The following is a 21,398-nucleotide window of genomic DNA, read 5'->3' on the forward strand; positions in this document are numbered from 1 at the left end:
GCTGCGGTCGGCGCCCCCAGATCCGCACACCCCTCAAGGCTCCCCAAGAGTGTGGCCCGTGGCCACTCACGGCCGAGCCCCAGCCCCGGGCAGGCCCTCCCCGCCGCTGCCCTGCCGGCCTGGGGCATCGCAGAGCCAGACTCCACGCTCGCTTCCGGGAGCGCCGTCAGTGGGGAGGCCGAGAGGTGTGCTTTGGAAAGGACGCTCGTCTTGGCAGCTCGGGGGGGTGTACGTGGCAGAGACTGGGGGGCACTTGGTCCAGGGGTGAACGGACCGCGGGCTGGGGAGGGTGAAGGGATGGGACCTGGTGCTCTTGAGTGACAGCTCAGAACCACACGGGCTGCCTGTGACCAAGGATCCTGTTTGGTTCTGGAAGGATCCAGGCCACCAAGGTTGTGAGCCCCACATGCTACCCTGTACGCTGGGCACCCTCCCAGCCCTGACCTCTACCCACAGAGGCTGCCCGTGTGCTCCAGGGTGTGATTGGGGCCCCAGGCTGGTCAGTGTGGCAGGAAGTGTGACCCAGCCATCTCCTGTCAGCATGCACCCAAGTCCTGGTCCGTTGGCCCATCTTCCAGGAAGTCTGTGGCATCCTGATCGTGATGTGGGCTCACCTACTGCAGAGGCCTGTGAGGTCATCCTTCCAGCTGTTCCCAAGTCGGGGGTGCCTCTGTGCCTTGAACACCCGTGGCAAGGACAGGGCCCTGCAGATGTGGTTACCCCTCCCACCATCCACAGCCAGCTCAGAGACTGAGCCTGCACTAGAACCACATGGTCCCCACCAGGGTAGCCTGTGATGAACTTCAGCAAGTAAGACAGTCTGCTGGGGGTCTTCTGGGAAGGGGTTTGATCTCTGAAAATGACAGGCAAGCAAGGAGAGCTTGGCACCCTACCTCTTCCAACCTTAAATACATTTAGGTGAGGATGTGATGTGTGGAGCTACAGCAGCCATCTTGCAACCAGGAAGCAAACTTTAAAATGAAGAGCCAGTGTCCTGGGGATAGTGAAGCAGAGGCTGGGCCCAGGAAGTGATGAAACTGCTCACCACCCCCAGGCCTGCTGCCCACCCAGTGCTCAGTCATGCTGCTCCGTCTCATGGGGGTGAGAAGACAGCCAGGGCCCTCACATCTAGACACCTACTGTAAAGGCTCAACTGACCACTCAGGCCTTGCGCTGCTCATGGATTGCTGATGGGTTGTGCTCTTTCCCATCAGGTCACACGCCACCTCAGGTCTTCAGCATGGGCACCAAAGGGTGGGCACAAAAGCCCCTCCTTTCCCCAAGTTAAAGAAAACTGGACAACCCTGGAACCCAGACCCTGTGACCCAGCTCTGGGCCAGGTCTTCCTGAGATCTCTCCTTGGTGAGGGGAGGGGGCAGGGGGGCTGGCTGCACTCCCCATGGCTGCCGTCGGGGGACCCCCATAAAGGCAGGCCGCCTCGGCATGGCTGTGGCTAGACAGGGCTACCCCTTGGCTCTGCAGGCAGCAGCTCGTCGGGCTCCAGCTCCCATGAGCTCCCTTACATGCTGAGCCTTTGTGTGCTGCGGGCCTGCTGCGGGCCTGACCCTGTTCTGGTGCTGGGGACCCAGCACTGAGACAGTTCCTGCCCTCACAGCCTCATGAGTGGTCAGCACGTGGTCTCATGTGGTATGTCCTCTGAGGGGGTGGCCGTCCCCCCCCACCGCCTGTCTGGCCAGTCCTCACTTGCTTTCTTCCGGGGGCACTAGAGGTCAAGCGGGTAGGACTGGCCGCAGGGTTAGCTGTGGTTTCACGTGGACGTTTCCCAGGCCTGTGACCAATCGCAGCTCAGCTGTACCTGCTGTCCCCCTCCCTCGGGGTGAGAACCAGACAGGGAGTCTCGAGGCCTCCCCAGGAAGAGGGCTGTGGTCTCATGGCAAAGGCCCCCCAGTTCTCCTGGCCTTTGAAGTCTCAGGCTGGGGGCGCTGGGTCTGGGGAGGCACGGCAGTCTCAAAGGCCTCATTGATGGAGCCGTGATGACACGTAAGCTAGAGGCAGGACACTGCTCGCCCGGCGGCCAGGGAGTCCTGGGACTCACGGGGCAGAGACGCCGGGGTTCAGGGCAGCGGTGCCAGCACCGCCCCCACCGTGGCTCTGCCTCGTGGTCCTGCCCTGGGACCCTTTGTTCCCTTTGGGGTTCTCCACCAGGAGGTGGGGCGCCCTGGTTCCTGCGGAGCCCAGGCAAGGCCCTTCCTTCCACCCTCCTCTACGTGGCGGGTGAGGGCTCGTGCATGGCCAGAAACAGGCAAACAGGTCCACCAGGGTGTAAAACGGTTTGGCAGAATCTACCAGAACTGAAGGTGTGCCTCTGACCATGCGGTCCCACCCCTGTGTGTCACCCAGCAGCAGTGTCTGTGACGGACGGGGGCCACCCAAACGCCCACGCGGCCTGCGCGTTAACGACCGCTGCGTGCGGCCGCGAGGGTGTCTCAGTGCTGAGTGAGGAAGGGTCCAGAGTCCACACGTATCAGGTTCCAAAACAGGCAAAGGTAACCGATGGTCGGGGCCAGGAGGACACCCCGGAGGGTCTGGTGCAGTCAGTGTTTGATTGACTGACTGATTGGGTGCTGCTCTCCCGGCTGTATTTGGATGAGGTGTGCACCAACCTGCATGTTTATGATTCGTGTACTCTCATGCACGACGCGCTTCAATAAATAGCACCAGCGGAGGCAAAGGGGGAAAGGGCTGTGTAAGTCGTCAAGGGCAGGGAAGGGAGCTGACGCTGGTGAGCAGGTGCGCCCTCCCCCGTCTGGTGGGGGGCACAGGACGGACCCAAACGGGAACATCACAGCCCAGCGCCTTCAGAGCACCAGACCCTCGGCCCGCCTGACTTCCCCAACCCGTGAGGGGCCGGCCCCGCGGTCCACACCCACCCCGCCCTCAGAGGAGGCTTTGTCGTCAGCACCGGGCCCTCTTTAGTGACAGAGTGCTGGCTCGGCTGGGGGTCCTTGGGGCAGGGCCGCCTTCAGTCAGCGTTTAACGTGGGGCAGGCGGGGTGCGTGTGTGTGTGTGTAAGTCTCAGAGGCAGGTCCGGAGCGGAACTCCCGTGCCCGCGACACCTGGAGGGGAGGTGGGCTGAGCACGGGCGCGGCTGGCCAGACTGCCTGCAGTGGTCTGAGCGCCAAGCAGCCGGGACAGGCCCGGGTGCCAGCTGCGCCATCTAGCGGCAGCCCTCACGCTGCAGCCGGGCACACGCCCGTCACGGTGCCGCCCTCAGGAGGAGGGGCTCTGCGGATGACTTTAAAGATGCTGAGGAAGGCAGGAGGTCTCGTAGGACCGGAGGTAGCAAGAGGCCTAGAAATGTCCGGATCTGGGCGACCGCACCTCCAGGGAAGAGGGGAGGTGCACTGAGGACCAGGAGAGAGACACTGAGCCCACAGGGCCGGCAACTGGGAGCTTGGGGTCCTGGCTGGGAAGTGACTGGACTCTGGTGGAGAGGCCTGGGGCCGCGCCTGGGCCGACATTTGCCCAGCCCCGGAGGACGGAGTGTGAGGGGCCTCCCGGTGGAGCCATGAGTTGAGCGGGACCCTGAGAGCAAGGACCTCTTCCTGCTCCCTGGCAGGACGATGCCAGTGCTCGGCCCCCAGAGGCAGCTGCTGGGTCCCCTCAACTCCACGTCTCCAGCCACCCCCCGCCTCGGGCTGGCCACCAACCAGACGGGGCCCCAGTGCCTGGAGGTGTCCGTTCCCGAAGGGCTGTTCCTCAGCTTGGGGCTGGTGAGTCTCGTGGAGAACGTGCTGGTGGTGGCCGCCATCATCAAGAACCGCAACCTGCACTCGCCCATGTACTACTTCATCTGCTGCCTGGCCGCGTCCGACCTGCTTGTGAGTGTCAGCAACGTGCTGGAGACGGCCGTCATGCTGCTGCTGGAGGCCGGCGCCACGGCCCCTCGGGCTGCCGTGGTGCAGCAGCTGGACGACGTCATTGATGTGCTCATCTGCAGCTCCATGGTGTCCAGCCTCTGCTTCCTGGGCGCCATCGCCGTGGACCGCTACATCTCCATCTTCTACGCCCTGCGGTACCACAGCCTCGTGACGCTGCCCAGGGCGTGGTGGGCCATCGCGGCCATCTGGGTGGCCAGCGTCCTCGCCAGCACCCTCTTCATCGCCTACTACAACCACGCGGCAGTCCTGCTGTGTCTCGTAAGTTTCTTCGTAGCCATGCTGGCGCTCATGGCGGTGCTGTACGTCCACATGCTGGCCCGGGCATGCCAGCACGCCCGGGGCATTGCCCGGCTCCACAAGAGGCAGCACTCCACCCAGCAGGGCTTCGGCCTCAAGGGCGCGGCCACCCTCACCATCCTGCTGGGCACCTTCTTCCTCTTCTGGGGCCCCTTCTTCCTCCACCTCTCGCTCATCGTCCTCTGCCCTCAACACCCCACCTGTGGCTGCGTCTTCAAGAACTTCAACCTCTTCCTCACCCTCATCATCTGCAACGCCATCGTGGACCCTCTCATCTACGCCTTCCGCAGCCAGGAGCTCCGGAAGACGCTCCAAGAGGTGCTGCAGGGCTCCTGGTGAGCTGCTGGGCAGAGGGAGGGGGTGCTGTCGTGCGGCCCAAGCCCTGGGTGGCCGGGGCAGTCCCTTGGCAGAGAGGACGGGCTACGCCACCTCTGAAGGTGTGGACGCACAGACCCTCTGGGGCCCGAGAGAGGAATGGCACGAAGCTCCAGGAGGAGCTGTCGGGGATGGAGGAGGCTGGGGAGACGGCGGGGCACTGCCCACGTCTCTATAGAGTCCCCCCTCATCCAGAGACCCGCCGCACCCACTCTGGGGACTGCCTCCCCGCCACCCCGCCCACTGGGATGTGCAGCGTGGCGGCAAAAGCTGTCGGCAGTGCTGCTCCAAGGACGTCGTGACCAGCAAGGAGGAAGGCGTGGAGCAAGGTGGGAGGGCGGGGCTTCTCTCTTCTAAGGCTCAGTGGTGACCGGAGAGCCAGGGCTCAGCCCATCTGTCGACACCGCACGCCCCCGGCAGACAGTGCCGGCCAACACCTGCTCTGGGTGAAGCAGGGGCCATCGGCCTGAATCGGGGACCAGTACCCAGGCTCCTGGGGCCAGGAAGCAGTCTAGTAATAAATTCTATGTTTGGTGCAGCCTCCTTGCCATCTGTCTTGCCTCCTTCCAGAAGCTGCTTGAAGCTTGAGGTGGAGGAATGGGGGTGGGGCTGAAGAGGGGAAGGAAGGAAGGAAGTCCCAGGAACTGGCCAGAAACCGTGGCTGGCCTGCCCAGGTGAGGAAACCACAGCCCCACCTGGGGGAGAGCGTGGAGAACCTGACCACACCCACTCGATCCTGTGTCTTTGCTTTCTCTCTGGGGTGCAAACCCCAGCCCAGAGCAACTGGCGGAAGGGCAGCAGCTGCCCTGCCCCCAGTCACCACCATGGTGACAAGACCCCAACACTGTCCAGGCGCCCTCAACTGCAGCACAAGCAGGACCACAGTGACCCATGTGTGACCCTGGCCAGAACGTGGCCCTCTCTCGGCCCAGTCCCGCAGCCCCTCGTCCGTATCCCTGCCTCGTCCAGCGGCAGGGCGGCCCGGAGGCTGGGGTCTGCTCTCTTCCAAGTACTGCCCTTCTGGGAGGAGGGTCAGGGCTCCACCAGCCCTGGGGAGTGTGAGGCAAGGCCGCCCAGAATGGGGTGAGGCTGTCCAGGGGCTGCAGGGGTGTCCAAGCCCCAGGGGAGTGGGCCTCTAGGGTGGACCGTGCTGCCTGATGCTGGGAGCCCTTGGGCCCTCCCTCTGCTGCGACCCTGGGCTGAGTTCCCACCCGGTTCCTCCACAGACACAGCATACATTCGACCCCCTTCCTGGTACAGGCTCAGTGGAGGAACAGTGATGGTACCAGCCAAATCCAAGGCAGGTCTAGTAATGCCTGCAGCCCCTGCCGCCCCCTGGCCAGCCACCCGAGCCCTGTCCCGGCCAGTTCCTGCCCGCCCACCACTGGCAGCTCCAGCCCTGACTGCTGACCTCGGAGCTGGGAGCTGGTTCCCAGCAGGGCCGGCTTTTGCTGGGAGACAGGATGATGAGTCAGCCTCGAGCCGGGCACCAGAGCCCTCTGGGGATGGAGGGGGAGCTGGCCTGGCCCGATGCCATCCTGCAGGGCGGCAGGGCGGGTGATGGGTCCTGGTCAACAGGATGCAAAGCTTCTTCCTTTGCTCAACAGGGAGGCGCAGCCAGCTCCAGGGAAGAGCCAAACGCTCACCAGGACCCCCTGAACGGGGACAGGGAGGGGCCCCAGGCAGCTGGAAGCCAACCACAGAAAGCCACATCATGGACGTGTTGTGAGGGAGGGCGTCTCTCGAGAACAAAAGGCCCATTTCTAGACTTGCCAAACTGGGGAAGCTGCAAGAGGAGAGAGAGAGGGTCGTGCACACAGCCACACCACACAAGCAGTGTGAACGCACGGACAGGAACAGGTCCGCACGCTGTGGCCGAGACCCCTCCTGAGGATTTTGTTACTGAAATATCAGGAGGACTTTATGACAGGCGGCTTCACTATAACGTCTGACCCCAGCAGACCGCTAGGCCAGTGGGTCGTCCAGCCTCTGAACTGCGTGCCCACTTCACCGCCTCCCTTCTCTCCCTTATGCGCACACCATCTCCCTACATAGCTCCCCCAGCCCACCGAATTTCCTTGGCCTCACTTGGACCAAGACTCCAGGGGTACAGGTGACATCAGGGAGAGTGAGTCAGACAGAAACCACTGCCCCACCCCCCTGTCAGTTCTGTGCCTGGCTTGTTTGTGGCCTTATGACAATTCCTGACACCGACGTCCACTGAGCAGCAGCTACATGCCAGGTGCTGTGCCTGGCAGGGGTACAAAGCAGCCCCACCTGCTAGGTCCATTTGGAATCTCATGGCAGCCCCCTGGGGAAGAAGGGGCAGGTGGTATCCCCCAGTGCAGAGAAGAACAGTAAAACTGAGATGCCATAGCAACCCACCGCCACCCTCCTGCACTCACAGCCCTTCTGACTCAGACGTTTGGGAGCCCTGCCCCATGATTTCTTTCTTCTGTTGAGAAGTCGGTGCCTGCTGCAGCCTTTTCCTGGCCACCCCGCCATTAAGGGACCCGGCAAAGCTCAGAGTACCTGGTCTGCCCCTTCGCGACACAAGACAGGGAGCTGGGAGGCGTCCATGTTGGCCTTTCGGGGTGGGAGATGGGGTTGGTCCCTACACAGGTGTGGACAAGAAAAACCCTCCTCGCAAAGCCCAGGGGTGAGGCTGCCGCTGGGGTGGGATAGAGACGGCAGCCGGGGCTGGGGCCGAGGGCCAAGGGGGCTTCTATTGTCCTCCCTGGAGCTCGCCAGCCCCTCCTTTCGGGTGCGCGGTCCCCAGACCCCTGGGGCGGCGGGAGGAGGCGCTGCAGCGCGCGGTGGAGCGGGGATGCGCGGTGCTGATGCTGCAGCCCTGCCGCATTCTGCGGCGGCGTCCCCGGATTGGCCGCGCGCGATGACGCCAGGCCGGGCGCGGCGGGCGGGGCCCAGCCTATAAGAGCGGGCGGCGGGGGCGGCAGATCCTCCGCAGCCAGCCCCGGCCCCAGCGCGTCCGCCTGCGTCCCGCAGCCGCCCGCCACACGCACCGAGCATGAGGGAGATCGTGCACATCCAGGCCGGCCAGTGCGGCAACCAGATCGGGGCCAAGGTGAGGCCGCGCGCCGCCCCCCTGCGCCGGGCCCCGCACCCGGCGCGCATCCCGGGTCCCCCCCGCCTACCCCTCGAGCCGGTCCCCGGGGGGAGGGAAGCAGGGAGGCGGTGCGCGCAGAGCCGCACCCCGAGCCTCACTCGCCACTGCGAAGCCTAGAAGAGAAGGATGGGCTGGCCCTCTCTCCGGGCTGCCGGGACGCCGGGTCGTCCCCTCTGCCATTCCCACCCCCGCCTTTCCTCTGCCCCTACCGGGCTTACCTCGGGCCTGCGGGAGCACAGCGCAGGTCAGCCTCTACGCTCCATCCACCCGCCGCTGCAGGTGCGGGGTGGCGGGGGGGCGCTGGCTGGGCGTGGCCCTCTTCTCTGGGGTCACAATGCAGCCTCGGGCGAGATGGGTGGGGTGGGCAGGTTTGGGTGGGGCCCCCCGCAAAGCCGTAATGATCCCCCCCACCCCGGCACGCCAGTAACTTGGTACCCTCCAAGCGTCCAGAGCCGCCCGCATGCCCCCGCCTAGCTTTGACCACCCTCAGCTTCCTGGCCCCACCCTTTTCCTTTGTTGGGGGAGGCATTGGGCCCGGACTCGGGATGACCTTGGTCGAGGACTGGACTCTCCCTCAGCGTAGCCCTGCCTGGGCAACCTGTCGCCCCTCGCCACAGGGTTGGATCAAACCCACGTAGGGACCGCGAGTCTCGGGGTCGGACGTGGGAACAAAGCCGGGGTGGGCGGGTGGGGTCGAGAGCTACTTCACCACTAGGCCCCTCCCCTCCATTGTTAGCCCACCTCACAGATGTTGGAACTGAGGCGGGAAGGGGATGGCGTCATCCCCAGCCGAACCCAGGAGGCAGGTGTCCCATCCCTAAGTCCAGGGTAGCTGTCCCTTGCCCAAGGTCACACAGCAAGTGGAGACAGAGCCTCTCCACCCTCCGGCTCTCAGTCTCTGCAGATGCCCAGCGCAGGGCTCAGGCTGGGTGGGTGCGGCCTGCTGCCCCCTGTGCTCTCCTCAGAACAATATGGGGGGGGGGGCGGGTTGCTTTGTCAGCACCAAGGCCAGGGACCCAGCGAGGGATGGTGTCGAGCTGGTTCCCCAAGGAGGCAGTGGGAGGAGACAGGTCCTGGAGGGGAAGGGGCCAGGAAAGGCTTCCTCTGGAGGCTGTTGCCATGGAAACCGGGCAAGAACAAAAAGCTAATTACAACAGGGCTGGGGCAGCCACGTGGCTGAGATGTAAATTGCAACTTGGGCTCTAGGGTGGAGGCGCCTCACATGGGGGGGAGGGCATAGTGGGGAGACACCCTAATCACCGAGGAGACAGCTGTGCCTGCCAGAGGAAGGGGCTGGGGGAGGGGAGGCCTGAGGGACCAAGGCCTCAAATTAAATCAGGGCTCTGGGGGCTGTCACTGACAGCTGCCCTGGACGGGCAGAAGGGGCCATGGGCTCATTAATGTGGTCACAGGGGCCAGGCCTGCCCTGAGCATCTGCTCCTCCGATAGTCAGGGGTCACTGAAGGGAAGCAGGGCAGCCTGGGTCCCACCATGAGCCTGTGGGAGTGGTGATCCTGTCACGGGGCTTCCTTCTGTGGCTGGACCGGCACGGATCAGGCAAGGGCATGTTCATGCCCAGCTGCAGCCCCATGGGTGGGGGGCAGGGCAGAGGCAGCGGCCCGAGTGCTGGACAGTGGCCTCCGCAGAGATTTTTCCTGCTTCAAGTGCAGTGGCCCTTGGGTTTGCTCATTACTTTTTATTCATTTTGGCTTAATTTCCTTAACTCTTGTTTGTTTTTAAAACTAATATCTGATCCTTTTTAACAATGCAAAAGAGAGAGTGGTGGATTTGGGGGGGAGGGGGATCGTTTCTTCCTTTTCAACCGCTGCCCTTTGCAGTGACCAATGGAAGCAGTCTAGTGGTTTCCTTCCGGCCTCCCTGCCCTGGAAAATCTCCAGAACCAAACTGGACGCGCTCACAGCGTGTGTGGGGATTTGCCTGACCCGGCGCACAGCACCTGCCCTGTGGACAGGCAGGCGTTCCTTGGCCATTTTTGTTTCCAGCTTCCGTACTGGTTGTGGCCTCCTGGTGGAGGGATAGCAAACTTTTTTCGCCCATCACCAGCAGTAGCTGACTGGGGTGGGCAAGAGGGGCTGCTTCCCCTGCTTGGGGGCGGGCCGCCCACTTGGGGGAGGGCCTGGCTGCGGGTGGGGATGGGAGTGGAAGTTATGGAGGGAGGTCAGGGCGATCGGGGCCAAGAGAGAGCACGGCTCTCGTGAGAGGTGACATGACAGCATTTATGACTCGTGACAATGACCACTACGTGTTGGGCGCTGCACCTCTCGAGGCTGCGGTGGGATTGGGTGTCGCCCTTCCCCCAAGGATAAAAAAAACGCCTGGGAGGGACAGGGCAGAAGTTTGAATCTAGGCCTGTGTGGACACATCAGGATGGGCAGGGAGCCCCCAGCTCCCACAGTGGGGCGAAGAGTCTGGGAACCCCACCCTCCTCCCCTAGGGGGGCAGGGCCGTCCTGGAGCCTTTGTCTGCGCCCAGTCTCTCGGCCGCTGGGCGGGGCCTCGGAAGGGCGGGCCCTGGCCCTGACAGCCAATGGGAAGAGGAATTTCTGGTTTCCGCACCACCCCCACCCCCCGCCCCTCCCAGTTGGGTCCTGTCGGTGCTCGCTGTGCACGGGCCGGGGAGGGGCATGGGGTCCTAGAGGGGCTTAACGGCCCCCAGTGGGCCAGCCCTCCCTCCCGGGAGCCACTGCACCCCTCTTGCCTTGGGCTCCTGCGCGCGCCCCGCCACCTCCCCCGCCCACGAGCGTAGGCGCCGGAAAGGTCAGCACCACGGACAGCGCCGCGGCGCACGCCCCCAGCTCGAGACAAAACCGTGGGGTCTGAAATAGGAGCCCTGGCCTGGACCCTGGGGTCCACGCGCCATCTGGCAGTTTTCTCATCTGTAGTGATGATCATAATTATTCTTTAATTTATAAAATAGTATTTTGTTATTTATTAAATGTTATATGATCTGTATATATAATATATTCTACTAAGTTTTTATTATTTTAAATTACAATTCGTATTTGTTTTAACTACAAAAGCTATTATTAAACATATTCTCCTTCTAAAAAGTTGAAACATTGCAGATAAGGCTAAAGTGCCCATGTGAGCACCTCACCCCTCTCGGTCCCTCTCTTCAGGCAGGACAAGTATTTTCCACCATTCTAGTCCATCTTCTGGGCATATGCACCTATGTATAAAAAATATAGCATCTGCTGCGAGATTTTTGCTTTTACTCTGTATATCACTGCAATGTGCCTTTTCCCCTAAGGGTGTGCCTTGGAGATCTGCTCATACAAGTGATGATCTTTTATTGCAACACAATATTCCAAAGTATATTGATTTTATTTTATTTATCAGTGAATATGACTTTACAAATTTAAATAACATCTAAGGCCTTTTAATTTGGTGAGGCCAACATTTGCTGACTGCTTTTATGTGTCAGGCCTTGAGTTGACCACTTGAAGTGGGTATCATATTATGTCCACTTTACAGATGAGAAAATGGAGGTCCTGAGAGGTGGAGTCACTGGCACACACTGGCCAGTGCTGGAGTCTGCACTCACTCTGGTCTGCTGCCTCCTGGAAGCCTATGCATTCCATAGCGGGGTCCAGAGAACTTTCCATAGATGTGTTGGTGGCTCGGTGGCTGAGACACTCTCTGCCCCTCCCACACTTGCCATCTCAAGCTCATCCCTTCTCTACAGGGGCTGTGGGTGTCTCTGAAGCCAGAGGTCTGGGGTGTTCCAGGGCTGTGGGGAGCAAGGCCCCCGGCTCACACTCTCCTGAGGAGGGCATGGGGAACCAAGCAGTGGGAGGAAGCTCTGATCAGGCCCTGAATGCTTCAGTGACACCGCTAATTACAGCGTTAATACACACTTAATGCAGAAAAAAAGAAGAAAACTTATCAATGACAAAAACACACAAAGGAGGAAGAAGTCCAGCCCCCACCCTTGCTGAGAGCTGACCTCTGATAACAGTCTCTTTGGGTGAAATGCCAAGATTCTTCTGTGCATTTTATAATAATGACTGTTCGTACTTTTCAGGTTTTAAGAATTTTAAAATTTTTAACTAATCTTTTTTTTTTTTTTTTTGGAGAAGTTAACATGCACATGACAAAAATTCCCAAAGAACCAAATGGTGTGCAGTGTCAAAGCCTCTCCCCCCACCCAGGACCACTCTCAGGCACGGCTGCCGGGAGCAGATTTTTGAATGTCTGTCAGAGACATCTATATATAGATACGCACGTGAAAACTGATTTCTAACTGCTTTTCTCACTGAGCAGTCTTTTCCCCAGCACATGACCCATATGTAGAGGCCCTTTGCTTCTTGGGGCCTTCACACCCATTCTTCTGAGTCACCCCAACCCTGAGGGGCAAACGGGAGGGGCACTGGTCAGTCACACGGTGTGTGACCACGATCTCCGGCCACATGGGCAGCTGTGCTCTGAGACAGCCTGGAAGTGCCCCTGGGGCGAGCACAGAGCGCTGTGCAACCTTCCCTTCACCCAGGGCGGGTGTCTTTGCGTGCTAATAATCCCACACGGCACTCACCATTCACAGGCTCTGGGCAGAGTAACTTGCTTTATTCTCACAACAACCTGGCTTCATCATCAGGCCCACTGAACGGGTGAGGCCACGGAGGCACAGAGAATCTTCAGGACTTGCCCAAGGTCACGCAGCTGGGAAGGGGTGGTCCTGCCCTGCCCCAGTCCTGAGAGAAGCGCGGTAGGTTCCTGCCCAGGGCGAGCAGGGCAGGAGGCCGGGGACAGAGTGAGCCCTTGAAGCTGGAGCTGTGCCGTCTCAGCTTGGCCAGGCTGGGTAACCCCAGGCAAGTGAGTCCCCACTTAGGCCCCTGTGGTTCCTGTTGGCTGAGGCTGCTGATGGGCTGGACGCTGCCAGGCCCTGTCACTGGACATCTTTGCCTCGACACTGAGGGGCACGCATATCCTGGACCCTGTCTCCAGCACTTACCTTCTCTGTGCTTCAGCTTTCTCATCTGAAAGGAGGGAATTAAAAAAGAAACACCCCAAGAGGGTGTTTATTACTCATGGAGAAGTGGACTGCCCAAGGCCCCTGGTCACCAAGTGCAGAGCCGGGTCTGGGGGCCCGGGTCTGTGTCAGTTGAGCCCTGAACCACCCTGAAAGCTCTGGTCTCCATGGACATGCATATTTATTATGACAATTTTCTTACAGACGACAGAGCTAGGGGCTCTTTTTCAAAGTCACTCAAAGGCCTAGTGCAGGCTTTGGGACCAAGCCCCTAATTTTGTACCAGGGCTTCAAGGCTACGGGAGGGAAGGGGCCTGGTGGGGGTCACGACCACCTACTGACCCCTCCGTTCCCCCTGCAGTTCTGGGAGGTCATCAGCGACGAGCACGGGATAGACCCCAGTGGCAATTATGTAGGGGATTCGGACCTGCAGCTGGAGCGCATCAGCGTCTACTACAACGAGGCCTCTTGTGAGCCCCCATCCTGGACCGAGGGGTGGGGTGGGGGGACCTTGACTGCTGGGGCCCAGCATCGCTGCCCTCCTTTCGGTTGGCTGGCAGGTGCAACCAGAGACTCACAGAATAAAGACAAGGGATCCTAATAACCCTAGCGAGAGTCAAATGTGTTTAATGGCCATGAGACACACGCACAGTCCGGTGGAATGGCCAGGGCTGGGCAGGGTCCCAAAGGCCCCTTCGGGAGGCCCATGGGAGGGTCCAGAGCAGGGGTTACCTGGAGAGGTCGAGCAGGGGCTACTCAGCAACTGGTGCGAAATGGTGTCTTTAGTGAACTGGCAAAATATTAACCTGCCCACGTAGACATGGGATTTGGTCCTGGCTGTCCGGATGTCAACCATGACTCCCTTTTCACACATGGCTCCTGCCTCTCTGACCCCAGAGTCTGAGCTCTTAGGGTGAGAGCACGAGGCTGGCAGTCCGGGGCAGGACTTAGGGGGCAGGAGGGGCGCCTAGCTTCTGTGACCCACGTAACCCACCCCTCTGCCCTCAGCTCACAAGTATGTGCCTCGGGCCATCCTGGTGGACCTGGAGCCTGGAACCATGGACAGCGTCCGGTCTGGGGCCTTCGGGCACCTCTTCAGGCCTGACAACTTCATCTTCGGTAAGTTTCCCCTGCCCCAGCCTCTCCTGGTGGACCCCACTGCCGGCAAACCCAGATCAGCAGAAACAAGGGCAGAGTCACCCCTGCCTGTGACCCTGTGCAGAGCAGATCTGATCTCCCCAATTTGCAGCTTGGGACAGAGTCCCAGAGAAAGGGTTCTGTGCAAGGAACAGACACCACTTGTGATTTCAAGCAGAACGATGTGTGAAACAGAGGCTTGAGCTCACAGGATCCTTAGAGAGATGGGGGGCTGGGTGGGGGCGGGGGGCAGAAGCAGAGCCTCCAGAGGACACCAGCTCACGAGCACGCAACGCAGCTGTCCTCACACCCGTGACTCTGGCGGCAGGGCCCTGGGTGCTCACACAGCGACAGGAGGAAGGCCACACCCCGCTTCCACCCCCCAGCGCTCAGCACCCCAACTGATGGGCATGACCCTCCTCCCGACCCCGGGCTGCAAGGGATTCTGGGGGCTGCAGTCTACCTTCCAGCACAGCCGGCCAGAGGGTGGGTGGGCTGGAGGGGAGCGCTGATCGACTCCCCACACGGTGTGGCTGGTGCTAAGAGCCAGGGAGGGGGTGAGAAGGTGCGGGCAACCCCACTTCATGGAGGGTAAACAGGCACAGGGCTGTGTCCGCGGTTGCCCTCAGGCAGGCTCTGGAGGTCTGACCCCGTCCGTGTCCCCCTGCCCCCGTCCCAGGTCAGAGCGGGGCCGGCAACAACTGGGCCAAGGGCCACTACACGGAGGGTGCCGAGCTGGTGGACTCGGTCCTGGACGTGGTGCGGAAGGAGTGTGAGAATTGCGACTGCCTGCAGGGCTTCCAGCTGACCCACTCGCTGGGGGGCGGCACGGGCTCGGGCATGGGCACGCTGCTCATCAGCAAGGTCCGCGAGGAGTACCCCGACCGCATCATGAACACCTTCAGCGTGGTGCCCTCGCCCAAGGTGTCGGACACGGTGGTGGAGCCCTACAACGCCACGCTGTCCATCCACCAGCTGGTGGAGAACACGGACGAGACGTACTGCATCGACAACGAGGCGCTGTACGACATCTGCTTCCGCACCCTCAAGCTGGCCACGCCCACCTACGGGGACCTCAACCACCTGGTGTCGGCCACCATGAGCGGGGTCACCACCTCCCTGCGCTTCCCCGGCCAGCTCAACGCCGACCTGCGCAAGCTGGCCGTGAACATGGTGCCCTTCCCGCGCCTGCACTTCTTCATGCCCGGCTTCGCCCCGCTCACCGCCCGCGGCAGCCAGCAGTACCGCGCGCTGACGGTGCCCGAGCTCACGCAGCAGATGTTTGATGCCAAGAACATGATGGCGGCCTGCGACCCCCGCCACGGGCGCTACCTGACCGTGGCCACCGTCTTCCGGGGCCGCATGTCCATGAAGGAGGTGGACGAGCAGATGCTGGCCATCCAGAGCAAGAACAGCAGCTACTTCGTGGAGTGGATCCCCAACAACGTGAAGGTGGCCGTGTGCGACATCCCGCCCCGCGGGCTCAAGATGTCCTCCACCTTCATTGGCAACAGCACGGCCATCCAGGAGCTGTTCAAGCGCATCTCGGAGCAGTTCACGGCCATGTTCCGCCGCAAGGCCTTCCTGCACTGGTACACGGGCGAGGGCATGGACGAGATGGAGTTCACCGAGGCCGAGAGCAACATGAACGACCTGGTGTCCGAGTACCAGCAGTACCAGGACGCCACGGCCGAGGAGGAGGGGGAGATATATGAAGATGATGAGGAGGAATCCGAGGCCCAGGGCCCCAAGTGAAGCAGCTGAAGGGGTGGGACGTGGCCGCGGCCGGGACCGAGAGGTCTGTCCCCTGAGCCATGTAGCCCCTGACACACCCCTGCCCTTTCCCCCACCAGGCCCGGTCATGTCACCCTAGGGCTCCCAAGTGTGTGTCCTTTAGTATTTACAGCATCCCCGCCCTGTGTGAGTCTTCTCAGCTGTCTTCCGCCATAGGTCAAATCCATTTTGTGTGGCCCGTTTGTCTCTCTGCTTTATTATCAGCTCCAGGCCTGATGTTTTATGGTTTGTTTTGTTTTTTTTACTGGTTTGTGTTTATATTTTGGGGGGATACTTAATAAATTTATTGCTGTCAGATACCCGTGCCTGGTGCTGGAGATTTCTTCTTATTCTGGAAAGTTGGGGCCAGAGGGGTGAGGAGGGGCAGACAGGGAGGCCCGGCGGCGGGGGCAGGACAGAGCGTCATTGTCTCCCAGTGGGGGCTGAGACGGGCCTGTGCTTGGAACCTGCAGCTGTCCCAAGGTGCAGCCCCTGGCAGGGGAGCTCCTGGCGGTGGCGCTGGAGAAGGTGGCCATGGCTGCAGGAAGCCCAGGCGTGCTCTCAGGCGACCCGGGACCAGCCCCAGTCCCCTCCAGGGTGACTCGTGCCGCAGACTTTTCCTCTGGCTTATCCGGGTGCTAGACGTTAGAGGCAGGCAGCCGAGACCCAAAGGGGAGTGAGGACCTTGAGGACTCCCCCGGAAAATGTGGTGTGCTGGAGGGCTGGGGCTTGAGCCCTGGGGAAGGGCGGGTCGGGTCAGCGAGTTGTGGGCACGGCACTCGGCGCAGCCGGGCTGGGAGCGAAGTTCTGGCCCACGCGCCCCCTGGCGGTCGTTTCCTGTGGCCGCAGGGCGTCCAAGGTCCCGCTGGAAGGGGAAACCTGGCCGCCCCCTCCTCATATAGGGAGAGAAGTGGAATCCCAGAGGCGCTGCCTGCCCGGGGCCCAGGTGAGCCCGTGCAGAGCTGGACGGGCCCAGACCCTCTGCCCTCGGCCTCCGCACACCCCACCCCTCGAAGCCAGGGTCTCATCAAGCCCAGCTCCCCCGGGACACCCCTGCACCCCACCTTTCTGGGTGGATACCTGGGCAGAGAGAGGCCGAAGGGGCTGATCTGGACCAGGGAATGGAAGCCCCGGGAGGGCCGGCATCCAGGGCTCTGGCAGGAGCGGATGCTTCCGGGCGCCTGCTCCGGGCCAGGCCAGCTCCAAGCCCGTCGCGCAGCTGACCCTGAAGAGCTTGCTCGCCCACCTCTCACGCAAGGCGGCCAGGCTACGGTGAGTGTGACTGCTGTGTGTGTGTGTCTGAGCCCCGCGCTGGGCCCTCCTCTCTGGGTGGTGAAGGCCCCGACTCCACGCCCACGGCAGCTTCACAGGGCTGCGGCCTCCATGCGCTGCGGGGTGGGGTGTCCACAGCTCAGGTTCTCAAGGGGCTCAGGGACCCCCAGAGACTGGAGCCCCCCGCCAGGTGCTGACAAAGGTGCTCCCGGTAGCCAGGTGCTCAGGCTGGGTGCCCCGGCCCACGGTCTTCCCAGGCTCTCTCCTGAGGGGTGCAAACCCGTGCCTTCTTTAACCTTTACAGTGAGGCCACCAGGTTTCCAGGCAGGAAACGAGGCTCAGAGAAGTGAGTGTCTGCCCGTTGGCAGGTGGCACGGCCGGGGGTCCGGCCCAGGCTCTGTACCTCTCCACTCTGCTTAAAGTGGCCACAGATCCACTTCCCTCCTGAGCACCTGCACCTGTGAGAACTTCGTCCTGGCTCGGGTCACTGAGATGAAGGTGGCCTCCTTGGGCCACCCTGCCTTCTCCGCCTAGAGAGCAACCCCGCTCTAGCACTCACAATGGCCTAGGACGCCTCTGTTGCTCCCTGGGGTTCCTCTCCTGCAGGGGGGGCTTGGCGCCTCCCTCCTCTCCTGCTGGGTTCCTCGCCCCCGTCCCTTGAGCCTCCGGCTCCCTTTCTTATGAGGGGCCATTTAGTTCTCTCCTGTTTTCCTCAGTCCTAGCCTCACTCCTTACCCTACATCGCAGACGTTGTGGAGCAGAGACAAGCCAGCCCTGGGCTCTGCGTGCATTCCTGACCCGCAGCATCCCTGAGCGAGCTGAATGGCTGTGCTTTACGTCACTGCATTTCAGCGTGGTTCGCTGTGCGCCTGGAAACAGGAGCACACGTGGAAAGTGTCTGGAACAGCACGTGGCCCGTAACAAAAGCCCTAAGTGTCAGCTCTCACATGCCTGTTATTAGTGGTGAGGCGAGATTATTTGCAGGGATGCTTGGACAGGAGCGGGCAGGGGAAGCCCGCTCAGGGGCTACTGAGTCTCACCTGAACCTCCCAGAAGGGCTCTGATTGGCCCAGTGCCATCCAGTATTGACACCACTATTGGATGGCCTTTGGGGCCACCTACCTCATTGGCTGTTTTGCCTTCAGGTCCGTCTGTCCCTTTCAGCCTGGGTGATGGGCCAGGGGCATCCAGACCTGGGCACACTCCCGGCCCTGGCCCTGCGCCCTCAGCCTGGCATGCGGGCTGCTCAGGGGCCGGGAGATGGCCTCACCCCCAGGGACAGGGCTGCCAAAGCAAATACAGGATGCCCAGTGACACTGGAATTTCAGACGAAGAACAAATAACATTCCACTTGGGGACATGTTTATACTAAGCAATTATTCCTCAGTTACAAAATCTGGTAATCTGAGACTGGGGTCCCCGCAGCCCCACAGCTGGGCCTGTTCTGGGGGCAGGCAGCCCTGAGCTCTTCATCCACTAGGTCACACGTCCCGGCAAACTTGTGAGGCAGATGCTTCAGAGGAAGAGGCCGAGGCCTGGAGACAGGCAAAGCTGCCCAAGACCCCGGCCTCCAGCAGCAGGGACACAACTTGAACGGAGGATGCTGGAGCCGATCATCATGGTTCCCACCACCCCTGGGGGACAACGACAGCTTGAGAAGGGGGGCAGTGAGTGTGGAATGGAGATGACCGTCATCTCTGCCCCTCTCCACGTGGCAGGGCACTTCCCCTCTCTAGGGCACCTTCCCCAGCTGCAAAGAACACGTCCGCTCATATTTTAGGAGTTGGAACTCCATATAGATCCAATTGAAAGAAAAGACGTAGGCTCTTAAAATTCTTTGAAAACGACTTGCTTAGATAATAATAAATGAGTGGGTACACATACGAGTGCAATAAAGCTCAGCATGTCAAGGCCACCAGATGCAGGGGCTGCTGCCAGCACAAGGGTGGGGTGTGGCGTGTGCGGTCCTCCCCAAGAGAGGATGGGCCAGGGCACCAGGGGTTTGGAGGAAGGATGGAGCCAAGCAAAACTGAAGGGAATCAAGTCACCGTGGGCTGGGTGTGACGACATCCACCTCAGACCAGGACTTCGAAGCTGACTAGGGTCCCATTTCCTTGGGAACTACAGAGTTCAAGTATTAATAGACGTGGGACATTGGTGTGGATGCTTCCGTATGTTTTTCTGTCTTCTTCTCTGAGGGTTTTAGAGGAGGACTGTATTCTCATCCAGCAGGAACCGTTTATAAGGTCAGCTGAGAGTCTCCCCGGGATTCCTCCACTTTCCAGCGCCTGTCATACACCTAACATTCCTTCCAGCAGCCCTGGGGAATACAACGGCATGATTGTCAGAGGAAAACTAGAGAACAAAGATGAACGTGGTTGTGCTAACGCTGGAATCGAGCCAGCATGTCCCAGATCAGTGGCTGCCTGGGGATAGAGGTGGGGACAGGGAGGGGGGATGGCAAGGGGGCAGGAGGAAGCCTTTGAGGAGGAGGATGGACAGGCTTACCATCTTAATGATCGTCATAGTTTCTCAGGTGCATGCAGTTGTCAAAACTGACCAGATGGTGCACTTAAACATGAAGCTTGCCGTATGTCAATCACACCTCCATAAAGCTGTTAAGAAAAAAGAAACTTCCAACAGCTGTCATCTCACCGCAAATCAAAGGCAGTGTGTTTACAGGGACCCGCAGCCCCTCGCCTCTCCCGTTCCCCTCCTCGCCCTTCGCCGTTCACCAGACTCCGGCCGCAGGAGGCTGCTCTCTGTTCCGCTGGCACACAGCCTCTTCTGGCGCCTGGGGGCCTTCGCAGGTGCAGCTCCTGAGCGCTCTGTCCCAGCTGTCCTGCGGTTCTCTCCTTCTTACCCTCTTGGTCTGGAGCATGATATCCTCCTCCCAGACCTTGTTTGCCACCTTGTCATCCTGTTTATTTTCTTACTGTGCTTCACATCTCTTACTGATTTGCACCTTTGCTTATTGTCTGTCTGGCTCCTTGAGGTCTGGGGCCGTGTCTGTCTTCTCCCCGCTCTGTCACAGGGGGAGTGGGCCCCTTGCCAGGTGGAACATTCTTCCTCTGAGGGCCAGTCTCACTCAGGACTGGCCCTTCCTCAGTCCCTGTAAGTAAGCACCTACGTGTCTAGGTACTGTTCTAGGCCCCAGAGAGTGAAGAAAGCAAACAAAACCCTTGCCTACAGCCTTTATTTAGTGTCTGGTGCGGGGAGGGGGGTGGGGACAGACAAAAATCAAGTGAAAATGTACAAGACAGGACATCAGACAGTGACACGAGTTATGGAGAGAAACCCAGCAGGGGCCCCTGGAGAGCAGTAATTATACTGGTTCCCACAGACACAGACTTCTCCAACACTCGCCCCCATCTCCACTGAGCAGCCCCTAGTCTCACTGTGCCTCAGTTTCATCCTCTGTGAAATGGGGTAGAATTGCAGTGCTTCCCTCCCTCACCAGTTGTGAACATGGGTGGAAGGAAGCACGACCATCTGCTGCTTGCACAGTGATTCCCTCTTCCTTTTTTCTCCCTCAACCACTGGGGTTTCAAAGAAAATTAGGGGACTTCCCTGGTGGCGCAGTGGTTAAGAATCCACCTGCCAATGCAGGGGACACGGATTCGAGCCCTGGTCCGGGAGGATCCCACATGCCGCGGAGCAACTAAGCCCATGTGCCACAACTACTGAGCCTGCGCTCTAGAGCCCGCGAGCCACAACTACTGAGCCCACGTGCCACAACTACTGGAGGCCGCACGCCTAGAGCCCGTGCTCCACAACAAGAGAAGCCACCACAATGAGAAGCCCGCGCACCGCAACGAAGAGTAGCCCCCGCTCACCACAACTAGAGAAAAGACCGCGCACAGCAACGAAGACCCGACGCAGCCAAAAATAAATAAATTAAAAAAAAAAAAGAAAATTAAATACCAACGTTTAAAAGAGTGTTTGGTTTCGACTTAAACCAGGACTTTTGTGATTATGGAAAATCTAGGCAATGCTGTCCCCTGCCTATACCATTGTCGATGGAAAATCAATCAGTCGATCTAAGGAAGAAATGGAAAATTTTATTCGAGCCAAATTTGAGGATTACAACCCAGGAAAACCATCTCAGTAAAGCTCCAAGGACTGTTCTGCCATTAGAAGTCAAGTCACAGTTATACAGGTTTTTTAAGACAGAGGGCTGGACATCAAATGACATATTATTGACAGTTTAAACAATCTAGATCTAAGCTCATCCTGGCCCCTTACAAGATCAGGAAGGAACCTTATCTTTTTCTAAAAATAGATTTTAAAATATTTATTTATTTATTTTGGCTGTGCCGGGTCTTTGCTGTGGCATGCGGAATCTTAGTTGAGGCATGTGGGATCTAGTTCCCTGACCAGGGATGGAACGGGAGCCCCTTGCATTGGGAGCGCAGAGTCTTACCCACTGGTCTACCACGGAAATCCCGGAACCCTATCTTCTAAGCAGCTGTCCTGGATGCCAGGAGAATGTCGCTCTTTGTGGTTGAGCAGGCATTTCTGCCGAT

General features: G+C 60.0%; 1 protein-coding gene across 1 annotated transcript; it reads left to right on the top strand.

Annotated features, from left to right (window-relative positions):
• Positions 1 to 274: 274 nt before the first annotated feature.
• LOC132353378 (tubulin beta-3 chain) lies at positions 275 to 15,843 on the top strand. The gene is made up of 6 exons (XM_059904538.1): positions 275 to 4,534; positions 6,127 to 6,131; positions 7,532 to 7,659; positions 13,052 to 13,160; positions 13,699 to 13,809; positions 14,507 to 15,843. Exons 1-6 carry the CDS (start codon positions 3,585 to 3,587, stop codon positions 15,580 to 15,582), a joined length of 2,379 nt encoding a protein of 792 aa, XP_059760521.1. The 5' UTR covers positions 275 to 3,584; the 3' UTR covers positions 15,583 to 15,843.
• The last annotated feature ends 5,555 nt before the right edge of the window (positions 15,844 to 21,398 follow it).

The sequence above is a fragment of the Balaenoptera ricei genome, chromosome 19, assembly GCF_028023285.1.
Source record: "Balaenoptera ricei isolate mBalRic1 chromosome 19, mBalRic1.hap2, whole genome shotgun sequence".
Taxonomy (NCBI): domain Eukaryota; kingdom Metazoa; phylum Chordata; class Mammalia; order Artiodactyla; family Balaenopteridae; genus Balaenoptera; species Balaenoptera ricei.